The sequence below is a fragment of the Ictalurus punctatus genome, chromosome 14 (genome assembly GCF_001660625.3).
Source record: "Ictalurus punctatus breed USDA103 chromosome 14, Coco_2.0, whole genome shotgun sequence".
Lineage (NCBI taxonomy): Eukaryota > Metazoa > Chordata > Actinopteri > Siluriformes > Ictaluridae > Ictalurus > Ictalurus punctatus.
In genome coordinates, this window is record NC_030429.2 from 4,031,245 (window position 1) to 4,048,683 (window position 17,439).

At 42.0% G+C, this 17,439-nt stretch overlaps 1 protein-coding gene across 14 annotated transcripts in view; it reads left to right on the top strand.

Annotated features, from left to right (window-relative positions):
• Positions 1 to 17,439, top strand: part of LOC108275438 (adaptor related protein complex 3 subunit beta 2) — a 58,659-nt gene that overhangs the window by 23,460 nt on the left and 17,760 nt on the right. For 4 of the 14 annotated variants that reach the window (XM_017486267.3, XM_053685904.1, XM_017486262.3 and 1 more), the window contains exons 3-22: positions 795 to 869; positions 1,741 to 1,836; positions 3,320 to 3,480; positions 4,526 to 4,592; positions 4,704 to 4,886; positions 4,998 to 5,177; positions 6,914 to 7,011; positions 7,326 to 7,380; positions 7,583 to 7,654; positions 7,766 to 7,828; positions 8,474 to 8,606; positions 8,860 to 8,969; positions 9,151 to 9,327; positions 10,868 to 11,054; positions 11,273 to 11,391; positions 13,624 to 13,683; positions 16,248 to 16,362; positions 16,611 to 16,794; positions 16,919 to 17,087; positions 17,263 to 17,343. In XM_017486267.3, coding sequence (XP_017341756.1) covers positions 795 to 869; positions 1,741 to 1,836; positions 3,320 to 3,480; positions 4,526 to 4,592; positions 4,704 to 4,886; positions 4,998 to 5,177; positions 6,914 to 7,011; positions 7,326 to 7,380; positions 7,583 to 7,654; positions 7,766 to 7,828; positions 8,474 to 8,606; positions 8,860 to 8,969; positions 9,151 to 9,327; positions 10,868 to 11,054; positions 11,273 to 11,391; positions 13,624 to 13,683; positions 16,248 to 16,362; positions 16,611 to 16,794; positions 16,919 to 17,087; positions 17,263 to 17,343 — 2,385 coding nt within the window. Of the gene's footprint in view, positions 1 to 794; positions 870 to 1,740; positions 1,837 to 3,319; positions 3,481 to 4,525; positions 4,593 to 4,703; positions 4,887 to 4,997; positions 5,178 to 6,913; positions 7,012 to 7,325; positions 7,381 to 7,582; positions 7,655 to 7,765; positions 7,829 to 8,473; positions 8,607 to 8,859; positions 8,970 to 9,150; positions 9,328 to 10,867; positions 11,055 to 11,272; positions 11,404 to 13,623; positions 13,684 to 15,594; positions 15,634 to 16,247; positions 16,363 to 16,610; positions 16,795 to 16,918; positions 17,088 to 17,262; positions 17,344 to 17,439 lie in introns of all 14 variants that reach the window. The other 10 variants (XM_017486269.3, XM_017486272.3, XM_017486264.3 and 7 more) reach the window with 5 other exon arrangements.

A 17,439-nucleotide genomic window follows, 5' to 3' on the forward strand; every position in this document is an offset into this window, starting at 1 on the left:
TTCTCAGGGTTGCAGCGGAGAAGCTAAGGCCTAAAATATTTATCACTTGAAGCGAAGACGAGGGGAAGAGAAACAGCTTGCTTGACACGCTTTCTATTATCCGAGCAGAGAGGAGGCAGCTGTGATGTTAGTGACGGGTCGAAGTTCACCACCACGGATCCACAACCTCACATGAAATCTGGAGAAAAATACTTTCTGGTTAAGGCCTTGAGAAACCCTGCAGTAGAGGAGAACTGTTAATAGAAACTGTGTTTTTATGGGTGCCATGATGTAAGAGTCTGTGGAGGAGGTATACTTCAGAAAGTTGCGCTTAAATAGGCATCAGATTCACCATCCATCACCAGCAGCTGGCATTATTATAGAGCTACTCTACTTTCTCTCTCTCTCTCTCTCTCTCTCTCTCTCTCTCTCTCTCACACTCACTGTCTCGCTGATGACCATAAACAAAGATATTAGCATTTATTTCCACCCCGCTCCTCCAGCTTCCATCTCATAATACTGCCAGAGTCTTTTCATGACTCTGCTGTGAGATGTAGTATACGTGTGTGTGTGTGTGTGTGTGTAAATCTGCCTGCAATGCCATACAGCATGTATACAGTACATCATATATCCCCAGATCCTGTTTGCATGAACATTACATAGTCGTGCAAATGCTGACGTTTGCTCACGAAACAGCTTTGTCGTCGGCAGTATTGCGACGTGTTTTTTTTTTTTTTTTTTTTTTTTGTTTGTTTTTTATCGCGACGGTAGTGTTCGATCGTAGACGTTCAGCTGGGTTGTTTTTCTTGCCGCAGATGATCGCCAGAGGGAAAAACGCATCTGATCTCTTTCCTGCTGTGGTGAAAAATGTGGCCTGCAAGAACATCGAGGTGAGTTTGAAACGCTCGTACTGCAACACGGCCAAGGTGAGAGAAATCCGGCTCGAGACATTCACGGTCCGTCACGTTATGAAGTGGGAACGTAGCACGAAGATGTTTCTTCCATCACAAATTCATACGACGCATGAGGTTTTAATAACCTTTTGTGACTGCTGCAGCTGTAGTGCCGGATCACAGGAAGTGATTAAAAACCAAATCGGTCGACTTATTCTCCCCAAAATCTGGCGAGTGAAAAACCGAATGGGTGTTTATTTGGCAATAAACAGGGAGACGATCAGAATACCAAGCCAGAAAGTCGAAACCAGAAAACGCAGAACTAGACGAAAAGGCACTAGGAAAAACAGGGTATAAATAGACAAGCTAATCCAAGGGTGAACAGGTGGACACAATCATGTACAACACGAACGACAGGATAGTGTCGGAGTCTGGACTAAAAGCACATGGGTGCAAAGTCCGAATCCCAACGATGCCACATCCATCCGTGGCCAGCAGTCCCAAGAGAGCAAAACTGGCTGTGCTCTCAGGGTGGGAGGGGTGGCATACTGATCACATGTCGATCACAGCGACACTAGCCGATCATTGGCATCTATAAGCGGATAGCGCATTCCTCTGTGTTTGTTACACCTCCCCGTGACGCAGCATGAGCAGCAGTTCGAAAGGATGCTGCTGGCTGACTGAAGCACGTGCTAGCCTTCACCCTCCCGGTTGGGAGCTGTCGTACGATGTGGGATAGCTGACTCGTGGTCGGGAATCGGCTAAGACTAAATTAGGAAGTGAAAGCAGCACTCATCACACTGGGAAGCGTAAAGCGCAATTTGTGTCCTGCAGTTTCTAAAGCTATGTGTATATGTGCCTGTTCTAGGTAAAGAAGCTGGTGTACGTGTACCTAGTGCGCTATGCTGAGGAACAGCAGGATTTGGCTCTACTCTCCATCTCTACCTTCCAGCGAGGGCTCAAGGTTTGCACTTACACGTAGCATTTTAAACTCCATCACACCCCGATCAGCGTGAGTCCGGCGCATCAAGACTGCACCACTGTGCTGACGCAGAACAGCACAAAACATTCAATATGTTTATAATGAAATATATATGATGCGCTTAATGATTCTGGTGCTGGTTGGTTAGTTGATGCTGCATTTTTGTATTCGTTAGTGGTTGTGTGCTGCATTGCCGTGACAGAATGACCTTGCTAGGGCAGTTAAAAAAGGCCTTTAATCGGAGAAAATAAAATCGAAATGCTTCAGACATACAGTAAAGGTTTCGCTGTTAGTGCTTAAAAAACCAAATGCGGTGCTGGTACACAACGCAGTCTTGCTAGGTTGCGGCAGAGACTCGGCTCGACTGGGAGGTGAAGAAAGTAATGGCATTGATGCTGGTATTAGCATAAAAGTTGACACTTAGGGGTCTTATCTGTTAGAGGTGAGAGAGCTGGACAGACTAAAGCACTAAAGCGCTGCTGCATCGCTCTCTTTATGTTGAGATGAAGCAAATCCCCACTGGCACAATGGGTAGTATAAATGGGTTAGTCAAAAGGCACTGCGGGTAAACGTTAAGCAAAGATCGCAATGATGATGAAAGACTAAAAATCTAAAAACAACTTAGAATTTCATTACAAAATAAATCTTGGACGCCAAAGAAGACCAAGTATTAATTCCAAAGATTAATATGGAAGTCCCGCTCTCTATTAAAGCGCACCTATTATGGTGCCTAAATTTGTTTTAAAGGTCTCATACAGTAGATTTACCTGCATCCGAGGTCAAAAAACACGTTAACGTGCTCATCATTTAAACTGCAGCATTACCTTTTTTCCCCCCAGTGTCACAAACGACTCGTTCAATGATCCGTTCTAAAGAATTCGTTCTAAACTCCTCCGTTCAGAGAGCATACTCTGCTCTGATTGGTCAGACGTCCTAGTCTGTTGTGATTGGTCTACCGCTTGTCAGCGAGCAGCTAATGAAGACCAGAGGCGGGGCTTTTTGTTACAAACCTACTTAGGTTAGTACAGGAAGTAAAGTCTGGAATCACTGACGACTCGTTTCGGCTGTTCAGAATCGATTCCTTCTTTTAGGAGTCAAAGTTTGTCGTGCGCTTTGATTTTTTTTAAACTTTGCAGACGTTTTTACATTCACAAGCAGCTCTATAACACGCTACATGAACGGGAACATCTGCAAAACCATGATAGGTGCACTTTAATGCCACGAGGCATGAGATCGTGTGACCTGACAGCCGCATGATTGGACATGACTCAGCAAAGCTCTCTGAGTCATGAGTTCATTCAGTGGAAACACCACCTAGTGACTTGATGAGGAAAATGCATTTCTCCCTCCTCACTGTCACAACGCAGTATATATGACCCATCCATGTATCAGTCTCTGTCTCTGGCTTCACATCAGCTATCTTTTCAAACAATGCTTTCCTCGTTTTTCCCCCCAAAACCTGCAGGATCCTAATCAACTTATTCGTGCGAGCGCCTTGCGTGTTCTGTCCAGTATCCGAGTCACCATCATCGTGCCCATTATGATGCTGGCGATCAAAGAGGCTGCTTCGGATATGTCTCCATACGTCCGCAAGACGGCCGCTCACGCCATCCCCAAACTCTACAGGTATGACGTCCTACCACCGCAACTCTAACGGCGTTTTTCTTTTCCAGCATCTATTGGGGAGACAACTGGAATGGTTGCAGTGATGACAGTAAAAGCAACAGCATTCGCTTCATGCCACATAATATTCACCACACCATTATTACGTCCAACATGAAAGAAGTGCTTGGATTTGGACATTGTTGCTTGGTTTAATGGCCATTTGGTTAACCGGCCGATTTTGGACGCAGCAAAAATGATTTAAAAATGATGGCTTGATGATGAAGGGTTTTTAAACGTCATCAGCTGTAATGACAGGAAGCAAAATTGGCAGCATCGCAAATTTAAAACACCTTTGAGCTGACAATACGGACAAAAATGAAAATACCATTGTGACATCGTTTGTCCCATAAAAATCATTGACTACGTTTACATACGCATCAAATTCCGTTTAAGGAATTCCTTTCCCCGCTGTTATTTCCCGGGAGATTCAAGATGCTGGGCATTGCGAACTGAGCACGCGCAGATATACCGATTAAAACAGGAATATTCCAGGGGGTGGGAATTCAGAATATTGTCTTAATCTGAATCAGGGCAATCGGATTGCAGCGTTTACATGACTCGGTACTAATCAGAATATCGCCAAATTCCAATAATATCGGAATATCGATGCGCATGTACACGTAGTCAGTGTTTTGCTGAAGTTAGACTTAAATGTTAACTTAAATATGCACATTGGTAAATAAAAACGCCTGTTGTTATTTCTGATAATAGAAACATACTTACCAAGGAACCAGATTATTCTGAATTATTACATGGTAAGCATAACTAGTCAGCATAGAAAAATAGTGCCTCTAGTCCCAATCGGACTACCATTAAGTCATATTGGCGACTAGTTTGAGCAGAAATACTATGCAACTGGAAAGCTTTGGTAACTTTGAATATACCACCATTTCCTGCTGTCAAAAGTCCCAAAAAAGGGGCTTTAAAACCTCTAGTGAAATCAGACACTGCTGTTATATAGTTGTATAGTCTCTCTCTCTCTCTCTCTCTCTCTCTCTATTCACAGCCTGGACCCTGAGCAGAAAGACCAGCTAATTGAAGTCATTGAAAAGCTGCTTGCTGATAAAACAACTGTAAGACCTACTAGTACTCTTGCCAAAATCGGCCTCGTTGTTAATAACACGTGCTTCCGTCATCACGTATTTGTCGATACATTTATACCGTATTGTGTGTTACGGGTTTAGCTGGTCGCAGGCAGTGTGGTGATGGCGTTCGAGGAGGTTTGTCCAGAGCGGATCGATCTGATCCATAAGAATTATCGTAAACTCTGCAACCTGCTGATTGACGTGGAGGAATGGGGTCAGGTAGTTATCATCAACATGCTCACCCGCTACGCCAGGACTCAGTTCCTCAACCCCAACGTTAACGTAAGTACCGTAACGCCTCATTCGTCTATAATAAAAAATAATATAATAAAAAAAATAAAAAAAGCTTGTGTATGTGTCTGAGTCTGAGCTTGTGATATGTTGTATCTATAGGAGTCCCTGCTGGAGGAGAGTGGAGAGAAGGCATTTTATGGTTCGGACGATGATGAGGATGATGAAGATAAGAAGGCTGAGGCAACCGCACTTGCCAAGAGGAAGCCATATGTTATGGACCCTGATCACAGGCTGTTGCTCCGAAACACCAAACCTCTGCTACAGAGCCGCAACGCAGCTGTTAGTTCAATAGCCATGTCTAAACACATTTTTACTCTTCTATCCAAGCGTTTCAGGAAAAAAAAAAAAAAAAAAAACCCACATGATTTTTCTATTGTGGTCATCATATTTGCGCCTGAATTTAAACTAGCAGAAAACTTTCTCATACACATATCTCATTTATCTCATATCTCATACCAGGATAAGTATCGATAATAAATTGCTCAACGATATCAGCTGACTAACTAACTTTTGCTAACGCAATACGTGGTGCCGAGCTAAACCCAGATTTCCCATAACATAGCTAGCTAGCTAACATAGCTACGAGGCAGAATGAGTGGGAGGAGCTTCTTGAAGATGTATTGCAGGAAATGAAGTGTATTAAGGCACTTAGTTCCGGCCCCCTCATTTGATTGGTTGAGCAGCGTTTCAAGAGTACCTATATTTAGTATAATGGTATGTTATCGCCACGTAAAATTCCACTTCCTAGTTGGAAACAGTTACTACAGTGGAGTTAGCGACATCATCAGCGAACATGACAAATGATACTTTTCAGGAATATAACTTTTTTTTTTTATAAATTGAAATTATGAAAGCCTGTCAGATGAAAATGAAAAGGAAGAAGAGAAGCCAGTTTTACCTGAAGCACCTTTAACGTGAATGTACAAATTAGCGTGAGCTAGCTATTCAGCTAGGCGACATGCGGTAAAGTGAGTGTAGCTTCTTCGGGATCTATTTATTTTTTATTTTTTATTATTATAATTTATTATTATTTTTCTTTATTGATTTCTTGTTTCTAAAACTGATGTGTAAATAAAGCAGTATCGCACTCGCAGTCATCCGGTTATACTGAAAATGGGCACGGCTGTGATTAACTGCGGCTGTGCCGGTATTCAGTATAACCGCACTTTTCAGTTCAATTCAGTTGTATTTGAATCGCTCTTTTAACATTGTCCCAAAGCAGCTTTACAGAAATATATAACTTCCGAATATAAATTTTAAATGTATGAATTTATCCCTAATGAGCGAGCCAGCGGCGACTGTGGCGAGGAAAAACTCCCCGAGACGATATGAGGAGGAAACCTTGAGAGGAACCAGACTCAAAAGGGAACCCATCTTTACCTGGGTGACACGGAATAGTGCGATTATAAATAAATACACCGCTTCTATAAATGTGCTAATACTACATGCTCAAATAGTGCGGTCGTGTAACCGGGAAAATTTCAGTACAGTTTTTACATGAGGTCTGTTTTGTTAAATTCTCCACTATTCACTGATGGAGGCTTGAGTGCAAAACTGTTTATGGTAATTGCAGTGCTGAGGCTATAATAGTAATTGCAGTTTTAGCCATCGTAGCATAACCGTTCATATGAATTGAGGTCCAAAGCCATCTTTATGGTTTTTAAGTGGCAATATCCGCAGCAATCTCAATGATCGTTAGGCTGCACCATGTAGGACCATCCTCAGCAGCATCATGTGACTTCCACTTGATGAGAACTCCAGCCTGAATTAGGACATCAGGCAGGTCTGGAGAGCAGAAGGGGTCAGGATCACTGGTATCTCAGGAGTAACATGTGTAATTCGAGGGCTCCCTGGGACATAAAGCAGCCAGCCACTCCACCGTCAACAAACCTGTGTGAACACACTCTTGCTCGTGCAACGTTGCTGAAATATAAATTTGTCATGTGACATCGCATGACGCTCAAGGATATGCAAATATACACCACTCTACCATCTCTCTCTCTCTCTCTCTCCAGGTGGTGATGGCAGTCGCTCAGCTCTATTTCCATCTAGCTCCTAAAGCGGAGGTAGGCGTAATCGCTAAGGCACTGGTGAGGCTGATGAGGAGCCACAGGTCAGTGAAAGAAGCACAACATTTTGCCCTTGGCTGATTCAGTTAATAGCGTGCCCATAAACCGTCTGTGTGACTATTAAGGACTCTGTCCACAGTGATGAACTTATCAGTCAGTGTCAAAAAGGAATGCTATCATTAAACCGTGACGCCCTTGAGTCCAGAGTAGTCTGATTTTTCACTTGGATTGAAAATACTTGAATTGTTCAGTGCACGAGTGTGAATTGGAATTTTTTTTTAAGTGGCTAGCTATATTGTATCAATTATTATGTGATAATGTAGTTTTATGGTGTTCTTTTTTTTTTTTCCCTCTGCAGTGAAGTCCAGTATGTTGTTCTTCAAAATGTTGCAACCATGACCATCAAAAGGAGGGTGAGTCGTTTATATTAACTACAAATCAAGGACACCAGTGGGTTGTTGTTTTTTTAATTATTATTAGAAATGCATTTTTTTTAAATCCCAGACTGCCTGACGACAAAAAAAAAATCCAACACATGATGAGGTCTTGGCCTGCTTTACTTGATGCCTTGCTTTTGAGTCTTAACCCAAAATAAATCTCATTTTACTCCTGTAGGGGATGTTCGAGCCATACCTGAAGAGCTTCTATATCCGCTCTACTGACCCCACGCAGATCAAAATACTCAAGGTGATTATAAATATTCGGAAATGAAGTACACCAAGACATTTTGCAGCTTTTAAGCATCTGAATATTAATTGAATTTGATTTTATTCCATGTCCACTCCATGAAATTTGCAGCTTGAAGTGTTAACCAATCTGGCAAATGAAACCAACATATCTACCATTTTGAGAGAGTTCCAGGTAAGAACTTTTACATGGATCTCAAACAATTGCAAACAAAACACAGGTTTATCCAGAAAAAAGTAAATCTTTGTTCAGTATAGGTGTGCAACAATTATTGGCACCCTTTTAGTCCTTTGTGCTACCTCCCTTTGCCAAGATATCAGCTCTGAGTCTTCTCCTAAAATTCCAGATGAGGTTGGAGATGAAGTTGAGACAATATAGACACATGTCCGGCTCCAGGTTGATTCATAACATTTCCAGTTGACTGGAACTTCTTAATTATTGCTCTGATTTTCTTATAGCCTCTTCCCATTGTGTGAAGCTCAACAACCTTTTGCCGCACATCACAGCTATATTCCTTGGTCTTACCCATGGTTATGAATGGCTAAGGGAATTTGGCCTATGTATTACCTCATATTTATACCCCTGTGAAACAGGAAGTCACGGTTGAACAATTTCCTGTTCCTAGTCACCCATATGTACTAATGATGTAGTATTGTTTGATATCCATGAGAGCAGAGTATTTTTGTGGATTTTTTTTTTTTTAACAAAAGATCAAGAGGTTAAACAGTAAAGACAAATTTTCACAGTCTTCTTTGCTCACAGTTCCCGAGGGTGCCAATATTAATGGAGGGCACTGTATATGACAATGTTTTTGTGTAGACCTACATCAAAAGTATGGATAAGGATTTTGTGGCAGCCACTATCCAGGCCATTGGCCGCTGTGCCACCAACATCGGGGAGGTGAGAGACACCTGCCTCAATGGTCTCGTCCAACTCCTCTCAAACAGGGATGGTGAGTGAAATATTGCATGTCTTATTCCATTTTAAATAAAACCATACAAACATTTGGCTAAAGATAATGCGAACACACACTTGCTACTTTTACTCATTTACTCAAAAAAATCCATAAACCGTATCTTTTCTGCCATTTCCTGTCAATAGTTATTATATGCAAATGCAAATTTAGATGAAAACAGGTGGATAGAACTACAGAGGTGCTTGTGTGCACTGGGATAGATGTTTTCTTTTTTGTGTGACTGCTGCAGAGCTGGTAGTAGCCGAGTCGGTGGTGGTGATTAAGAAGCTCCTGCAGATGCAACCTGAGCAGCACAGCGACATCATCAAACATATGGCCAAGCTGACAGACAACATACAGGTGGATTCCTCCTGATCTGTTTTAGACATGCCATTTAATTACCATCAGAATAAGCTTTAACAACATTGTTACCTTCATAATCGTTGAAATATATTAGTCACCGTGTATTTTAGTTCCAACAGTGCAGAAGATAGATACACCATAAACTACATTACATAACCTCTTCTTTTTCCTAATGAAGGTCCCGATGGCGAGAGCGAGCATCCTGTGGCTGATTGGTGAGTACTGTGAGCACGTACCTAAAATCGCTCCTGACGTCCTGAGGAAGATGGCCAAAAGCTTCACCAACGAGGAGGACATTGTCAAGTTGCAAATCATCAATCTGGCTGCCAAGCTCTACCTTACCAACTCCAAACAGGTGAGAGCGTCTGAGTTGATCCAGACTAAAGTGTGGCTCTGTATTAGCTGTCTGTGTGTGTTTCTCTCACTCAGTACGTTTACACGGACAGCAATAATCGGATATGAACCCGATTAAGACGATACTCTGATTAAGAAACTAGCATGTAAACAGCGATTATTGATGACCTTAATCCGATTAAAGTCATACTCGAAGTAAACACAAATGGAATTAAGACGCGTGGAGTATTCCTGTTTTATCGACGTGCGTTACAGACATGTACACACCTTAATCACACTATTAACATGGTGTGGGAGTTCTCACCGCATTTTGTGAAAGGACACATACACACGGCGGCGCTCAACCGTTTGACGGCAAACAAGAGAGCACGGCTGCGTCCCAAACCGCGTACTTACCTGCTATATAGTAGGAGAAATACATGTATTTCGGCTATATAGTCGGTAAGTGTGTACCTACTACCTATATAATAGGTAAGTACGCGGTTTGGGACGCAGCCCACGGCTTCAAGCAGTCGTCTATCTGCATGTACAGCACAACAAATAGTTAACTGCACTTGAAGCGTGCGTAAAATTAAAACTGAAACTCCCAAAACTGTATACGGTTCCATAACGAAGACTGTATGTCGATACGTGAAATTCTGGAGGGAACGTCGGACGGCGTGGCGTGGGGACGTAAGGACGTGTGACGTTAATCGCGCTATGTTCTATAACACGTAAAACCTGAACATGAAAGGAATATTCTAAAAGCGACTCATGTAAACACCTTAATCAGAATATTGTCTTATTCAGAATAAGGTCAGTGATTAGATTATTGCGGTCCGTGTAAACGTAGTCAGTGTGTGATCTGATGCTGGAGGAGCTTTCATGACCGGTGCTTTGGTGCTGTCCAAGGTGCTGAAATGTAGTCATCTTCAGAGTAACTTAGAACAGGAGTTCTCAAACTTTTTGTTGCTTGGGACCCCTTTAACTGTTAAAAATAAATTCCATGAAACCCCTCAGCGTGAATTTATTTCATGATCGTTATATAGATTCTTCACATCATTTTTGTGTTTTTTTGAGTTTTCTCTGAAATTCCCACTGATATAACACAGGTCTGAGTCGAGTTTGGTGCTTGGACCCCTAAATATACTTTTCATAAAGTGGGTTGTGATTTCCACTACTGTAACCTTTTTTTTAAATAATCATGGACCCCTGGTTATGCTTCATTGACCCCACTTTGAGAACCACCCGCTTAGACCTCCAGACAGTTGTATGGCTAGAATGTGTACCATCACCAAGATGGCATATGCTCTCTCCATTTGAGGAAGAGGGATTTTCCGAGGCAATGCCTATGTAACACGTTAGTCATTAAACTATGGAGTACGCCTAGTTGTTCCTGAGGGCTTGTACTGTAAAATCCTCAGGGAGATTATTCTTGGACAGAGACAAAATATTCTGAAACACAATGTGTGTCATTGTTTTATCAGGCGAGACTAAAACAGTGTTAGACACACGCACTTTATATGCTGTCTCACTCTGTCTTTTTTTCTCTTCATATTTAGACCAAGCTCCTTACGCAGTATGTACTCAACCTGGCGAAGTATGACCAGAACTATGACATCAGAGACCGCGCACGGTTCATCCGCCAGCTCATCGTCCCCACGGATAAAAGTGGAGCCTTGAGTAAATACGCCAAGAAGCTTTTCCTGGCTCTTAAACCTGCACCTGTACTGGAGTCTCCATTTAAAGGTAAACTAACAACTCTTGGCAAGTTTTTTTTTGTTTAATGTTAAGCTATACTTCATCATATTGTTAAAACTGTTGCTTTGCAATGCCTAATGAAATTGAAAACAAAAGTGTGCGCATGCAGGTTGTATTATTATATTATTCTCCTTGACTTCTGTAGTCTGTGATTTAGAGTCGATGTCTGACTTTTCGTGTCTGTGGTGCGTTTTTCTGCCCAACAGACAGAGACCATTTCCAACTTGGCTCGCTGTCTCACCTGCTGAATACCAAAGCGGGCGGCTACCAGGAGCTGCCCGACTGGCCCGAATCAGCACCCGACCCCTCCGTGCGCAACGTGGAGGTGAAGGATTCTGTGCGTGCAGGGGGAACAGTTACTCTCAGAGGCAGGGCTTTGGGGCTCAGGCCTGTGGGAACTGCTCCTCCACCCCACCAGAGGGAGCCCCAACATGCAGGACACGCCAAAAAAAAAAAGAAAAAGAAAAAAAAGGCTATCTTTTCCAACCAAAATCGGCTCCTCCCACAGCCATGTTTTATATCTCTCCTCGCTCATCAGCATAACTCCACCCTCATCATGCATTGTCATTCCAGTTGGCTCTCGGCCAGCCAGCTAGCTCATTATAAGCTAGTGACTAAGGATATTTCCAGTACACTTTAGGAAGTAGGAGTGTTATGCTTTTGAGTGTTGAGAAATTAATTCAGAATCGAGACTTATTATATTATATATAATATATATAATATATTACTTATTATAGTCATGCTTGTAGTGTTTAGTATTATACCTTTCTGATAGCTATGTCGGATCTCAAATCCATACCATCCATACCAGACCTCTGTTGGGCCTTCTGGAAGAGCAGTGCCCACAGAGCCCTCCACCCGTCATACAGTCTGCACTCCACACACTGACTGAAGCCAGCTCGACTCATCGTACGCTCTACACTACCTCCCTTGTGCATTTGAGTTCTGAAATTCTCTAAAACTTCACTGAGAAGTCTTTACTGGTCTACTGGTTGAGTCTAGGTTTGCTTTGTCTAGCTGTGGAGTGCAGGAAGGAAATGGTGGCACATGAGATAAGGGACAGGCTCTTTCTCTCTTCATCAGAACATGTGCCATTCCTTTAACGTCTCAGAAGGTCCCAATCAAATTTGCCAGTGCTTGTAAGCGTACCATCAGAAGTCAAAGGGGACCTGTACACACCCCATTGAGTGTATATTTGGTGGACAACATGACAGCAGCTTGATGTGTCTGAGGCCCTCTATTGGCTTGACTGACCGCAGTACTTTTTTAAATAGAGCAAAAGTCAAAATACAGGGTGTCCCAAAAGTCTCCATACATAAGGGAAATTAACATTTTTAGGGAAATGTAACTTTATTTACAAAACATCCTCTAGATTTCTTTGTAAACACACTCGGAGTGGTCTCTCCAAACTTTGGCTCCCAGTTTGACGACAGGTGGCTGTGGTTCAGGTGGTAGAGCGGGTTGTCCACTAATCGTAGGGTTGGCGGTTCGATTCTCGGCCCACGTGACTCCATATACCGAAGCGTCCTTGGGCAAGACGCCGAACCCCAACTTGCTTCCGATGGCAAGTTAGCACCTTGCATGGCAGCTCTGCTACCATTGGTGTGCGATTTTGTGTGTGTGTGTGTGTGTGTGTGTGTGAGAATGGGTGAATAAGAAACAGTGTAAAGCGATATAAAATTGCAGACCATTTACCAGTTGTGTCATGTGCGATGTGCTCGCCATGTTTCCTGTTAAATTCCATCGCAGCCTTGCTACAGTTTCCCGATCCAGCCATGAGAATGATTTCAATACGTTCTTCTTTTGTCAAAGGCGTTCTTAAAGGCTATTTGAACTATATATATATATATATATATATATATATATAAACTAAGTATGTAAAATTTTGGAAGACATTTTGCTAAAAAGTGTTCATTTCCAACATGTATGGAGACTTTTGGGACACCATGAATATATATATTTTTTCAGTAGTGGTGTTCTGTCCATCCTTTACTTTAATATCTCTCCCGATAATTTTCTATATTTCTATAATGCACATCATTGGATGATGTCGATCAGCATGTGATCGATGAGGTGATGGACAGGTATGGGTTCACCTCTAAACAAAAAGACTGCCTTGCATCATGGACATGCAGGCACTTCGCACACTTGTTTGTTTGATTAAAAATGAAACTTAACATATTCCTTCATGTAATCCTGTATAATGTGCCTCCTCCAAACCTGTCACCTTCCACTTCTGTTCTGGTTTCGAGTTTAAAAAGAAAAAGTGGAGTCATGTTGTTCACCGTATATACACTGATTGGTACAACCACAAGTGGAATGTTATTTGATTTGTGCCTTGTCTTTGTTTTCCTTTATTCAGTTTAGAAATGTAATATCTTTTACGTCACTCATAATGCATAATACACTCAAGTCATGATGCAGATTTCCTGTTGTGGAGACCGTGATGTTACGTCTGACGTCATTTCCCATCTAGTGACCCTTTTCTGTTTGTTCCTTTATAACCCCTGTGTGTTTGCTCCACCCCTGCCCCCTCAACCACATCATCATCCCACAGCAAGAGGAAGCCATAGACACCAGTGAGGGGCGGATCGGTCTCCTTGGAGACTGGCGAGAGGTGCCCGCAAGTGTGCAGTGGCTTCTCCTCCTCCCTATCATCTCTCATTCTGTCCATACTAGCACCATTTCCTCACAACTCCCAGAGCGCAAACAGACACATTGAGGCTTCCTCAAGTGAGGAGTGCACTGAATGTATTGAAATACATTCCCTATATCATATAGGAATACTAATCTACTAATGGTTGAATGCCTGTAAAATTCTGAAAGGATTATGACGAATTGATAAACACTTCATTTCAGGGAAGAAAAAAAAAAACAGACCCCATTTTCCGTTACCAAAGTGTGTATCTGTGTTTGTTGTGTGTTTGTGTGTGTGTGTGTGTGTCTTCTCTTACTCTGAAATCCGCTGTTGGACAATCTTCAACTCTCATCTCACTCCAAAAGCAGGTGTTCATCCCATTTCTGTTGCACTTCCATTGATTTACAGAGGCTACCATAACTTCATGTTTAATATAACACATGTTTTCTAAAACAAATTTACAGTTGTGTTCATAAGTTTACGTACCCCTCGCAGAATCTGCAAAATGTTAATCTTTTTTTTTTTTTTTTAAATAAGAGGAATTAGGAAAAATTGCATATAGTTTTTTATTTAGTTCTGCCCTGAATCAGCTATTTCATAAACGGATGTTTACATAACGTCCACAAGACACAATAATAACCGAATTTACACAGATGAACCAGTTCAAAAGTTTACACACGCTTGATTATTAATACTGTGTGTCGTTACCTGGATGATGCACGACTGTGTTTATGTTTTGTGATAGTAGTTGTTGAGTCCCTTGTTTGTCCTGAGCAGTTAAACTGCCCACTGTTCTTCTGAAAAATCCTCCAGGTCCTGGAAGATGCTGATTCTCAAGTAGGCAACATGATACATTAAGAGCCAGGGGGGTGTAAACTTTTGAACAGGATGATTAGTGCTATTATTTTGTCTTCTGTGAAACATGTTACGTAGTTTTAAATAAAAAAAATTTTAAAATACGACCCTTCAATGAAATAATAACAATTCGCACAGAACGTCCTGTTCAAAAGTTTACACCCCCCCAGCTCTTCGTGTCGCCTTCTTGAGCATCAGTGAACGTTTGCACCTTTTGTAATAGTCGTGTACGAGTCCCTCAGCTGTCCTCAGTGTGAAAAGATGGATCTGAACATCATATAGTGACTGCTGGAAAAGGAAATATGTAGAAGATGCTGGAAACACAAAGAATGTGCAGGACCTGGAGGATTTTTCTAAAGAACAGTGGGCGGTTTAACTGCTCAGGACAAACAAGGGACTCATGAAGAACTCTCACAAAACATAAACACAGTCGTTGATCATCCAGATAACGACACACGGGATTAAGAATCAAGCGTGTGTAAACTTTTGAACTGGTTCATTTGTGTAAATTCGGTTATTATTGTGTCGTGTGGGCTTTATGTAAACATCTGTTATGTGAAATAGTTTATTCAGGGCAGAACTAAAATTAAAACTAAAATTAAAACTACAACATTTTGCAGATTCTGCAAGGGGTGCGTAAACAACTGTATTTTTGTTCTACTTGTCTATTCTACAAACTAAAACAAAACTACAATACGAGTAATATAATTTAATATCCTATATCTACAATACATCTTTGAGGATAATGCGAGTTTTTTACAGTTCAGTCACGCTGACTGTAGATTTCAGTGCTATTATATAACAAGTAAGATTTTGCTCATGTTTTGGACATGGAACCATGGCTGATGTACCTACAGTAGATTTGTTAAGTGCAACCTGAATCCTTGTGTGTACCTTTTTAAACTTTTCTGTTCTCTTCTTTTCCTGGCTCTCCTTCTCATCATCTCGCCTCATCATTCTTCCGTGTTGTTGTTTTGTTTTTTTCTTTCTTTCTTTCTTTCTTTCTTTTTTTTTTCTTTCTTTCCTGTCCGCCAGGTTATTAAGCTGCTTGAAAGAGTCACGAATCTAACCAGCGTGAGTCTGTTAGTTCACGAAGAGCTCTGCGCATATCTGAGTCTCGATCCGTGTCGCGCCGAACCCAGCCTTGCCAGTCAGCTTAGCCTTAACCCTTCTCACCTAGCCTAGCTTATTGTGTGTCCAGTGCTTAATTCAGCCTAAAGCCCCTGGCCGAGCTTCACACTCTCTGCTGTCTCTACCATTAAAGAGCTGGATCCTCGCAAAGAGCCAACTGCCCTCCTCTATTACTTTAGCTCATTTTCTTATTGAAAAACGCTAAAACCGCACATTGATAATAGCGTCCTTCGATGATCCGAATGATAACTCAGGAGGAGGTCATTTGGTACTTTTTCAGACATCATTTTTTAGCTAGACTTTTCCCAGATACACAATAAGTGACCATGAATGCATCACCTTAATGCTTACATATGTGATTCGTCTTTATTAAGAAATAAATGAAAAAGAAAAGGCAGCATGATGATGCCAGAATCTGATGTAAGCGCATCCTTTATATGTTATATATGTTTATATCCTGTAGCTGTGGGAGAGGCATTCATGGCCACAGAGTGCTCTAACACTGTACAACCATGTTGTATATCTGTGGGGTGACCGTGTCCTGTGGCGTTCCCCAGGTTCCAGAGTGGACTAAATGCACCAGCAGGAAGGAGCGGAAGGAGAAGAAGGTGGAAAAGCCTTTCTACTCCGACTCGGAGGGAGAATCCGGACCCACCGAGTCTGCTGACAGTGGTAACTCTGGAGAGCATTCGGCCTGATACTGAAAACCGTAAACTGTTTCGAAGGATTTAACAAATAGAATGAGTTTTGCTGATTTAATCCGTCATGTATTTGAGTTTACACACAAATTAGATTTCGCAGCAGAACGATCATACAGTAGAAACGAGGCAAAGGGCCGGGTAGATAATTCCCATCGAAAGATGTCACAACCTACTCTCAACATCCATTCAGCTCCATCTGTTCCTCCGCTCTCCCTGCAGAGACCAACTCCAGCAGTGGCGAGGACAGCGGCAGCGAGGAGAGCGGCTCGGGTTCGGAGAGCGAAGAGAGCGACGACGAGTCGGAGTCTGATGAGGAGGAGAAGGATAGAGAGGAAGAGAAGACCAAGAAGAAGAAGAAGAAAATAGACAAGAGCAAATCTAAGAAACCCGAGAGCGCAGAGAGGTCGGGTTCATTTCTATAGACAATTGATGTTGGAGAAAGAACAGAATTTATATATGTGTGTGTGTGTGTGTGTATGTGTGTACAGTCTGTAGCATAATAGTGTGGTGATGTGCTTTCTTTACAGTGATCAGAGCAGTGGAGAGGAACAGAAGAGAAGCAGGAAAAGAGGGAAGGAGCAGAAGAGACTGTCTGAGTCAGAGAGTGAGGAAGAAGACAGCGAGTCTGAAAGCAGCGAGTCCGAGTCCGAGTCAGAGGACGAGTCAGACTCGGATATGGACACCAGAAAGAAGAAGGTTTGAGCTGAAGAACATATTCTTTAATTCAGCAGTTATCTTTTAGTGTTTCTAATACTTTTTTGTTTATTAAACCGCTCTTGAGTTACAATAGAACTGATATAATCCTCCAGCCCAACCCTTTTTTTTAATTTTTTTTTTTATTTTAACGTTACCTTCCTCTACTACTCCACAGCCCGCACTCACAGCTCCTGCCCTGCATGAAGGAGAACTTATTGACAGTATGGAGATCAGTCTCTTCAGAGACTTTCAAGAGGTGTCCATAGTGTGCAGTGGTTTCCCCTCCTTCTAGCTCTGTAAAACTCTGTGTATTCCTTGAAGAATACAGTAACGATACAGTCGCGACACAAGC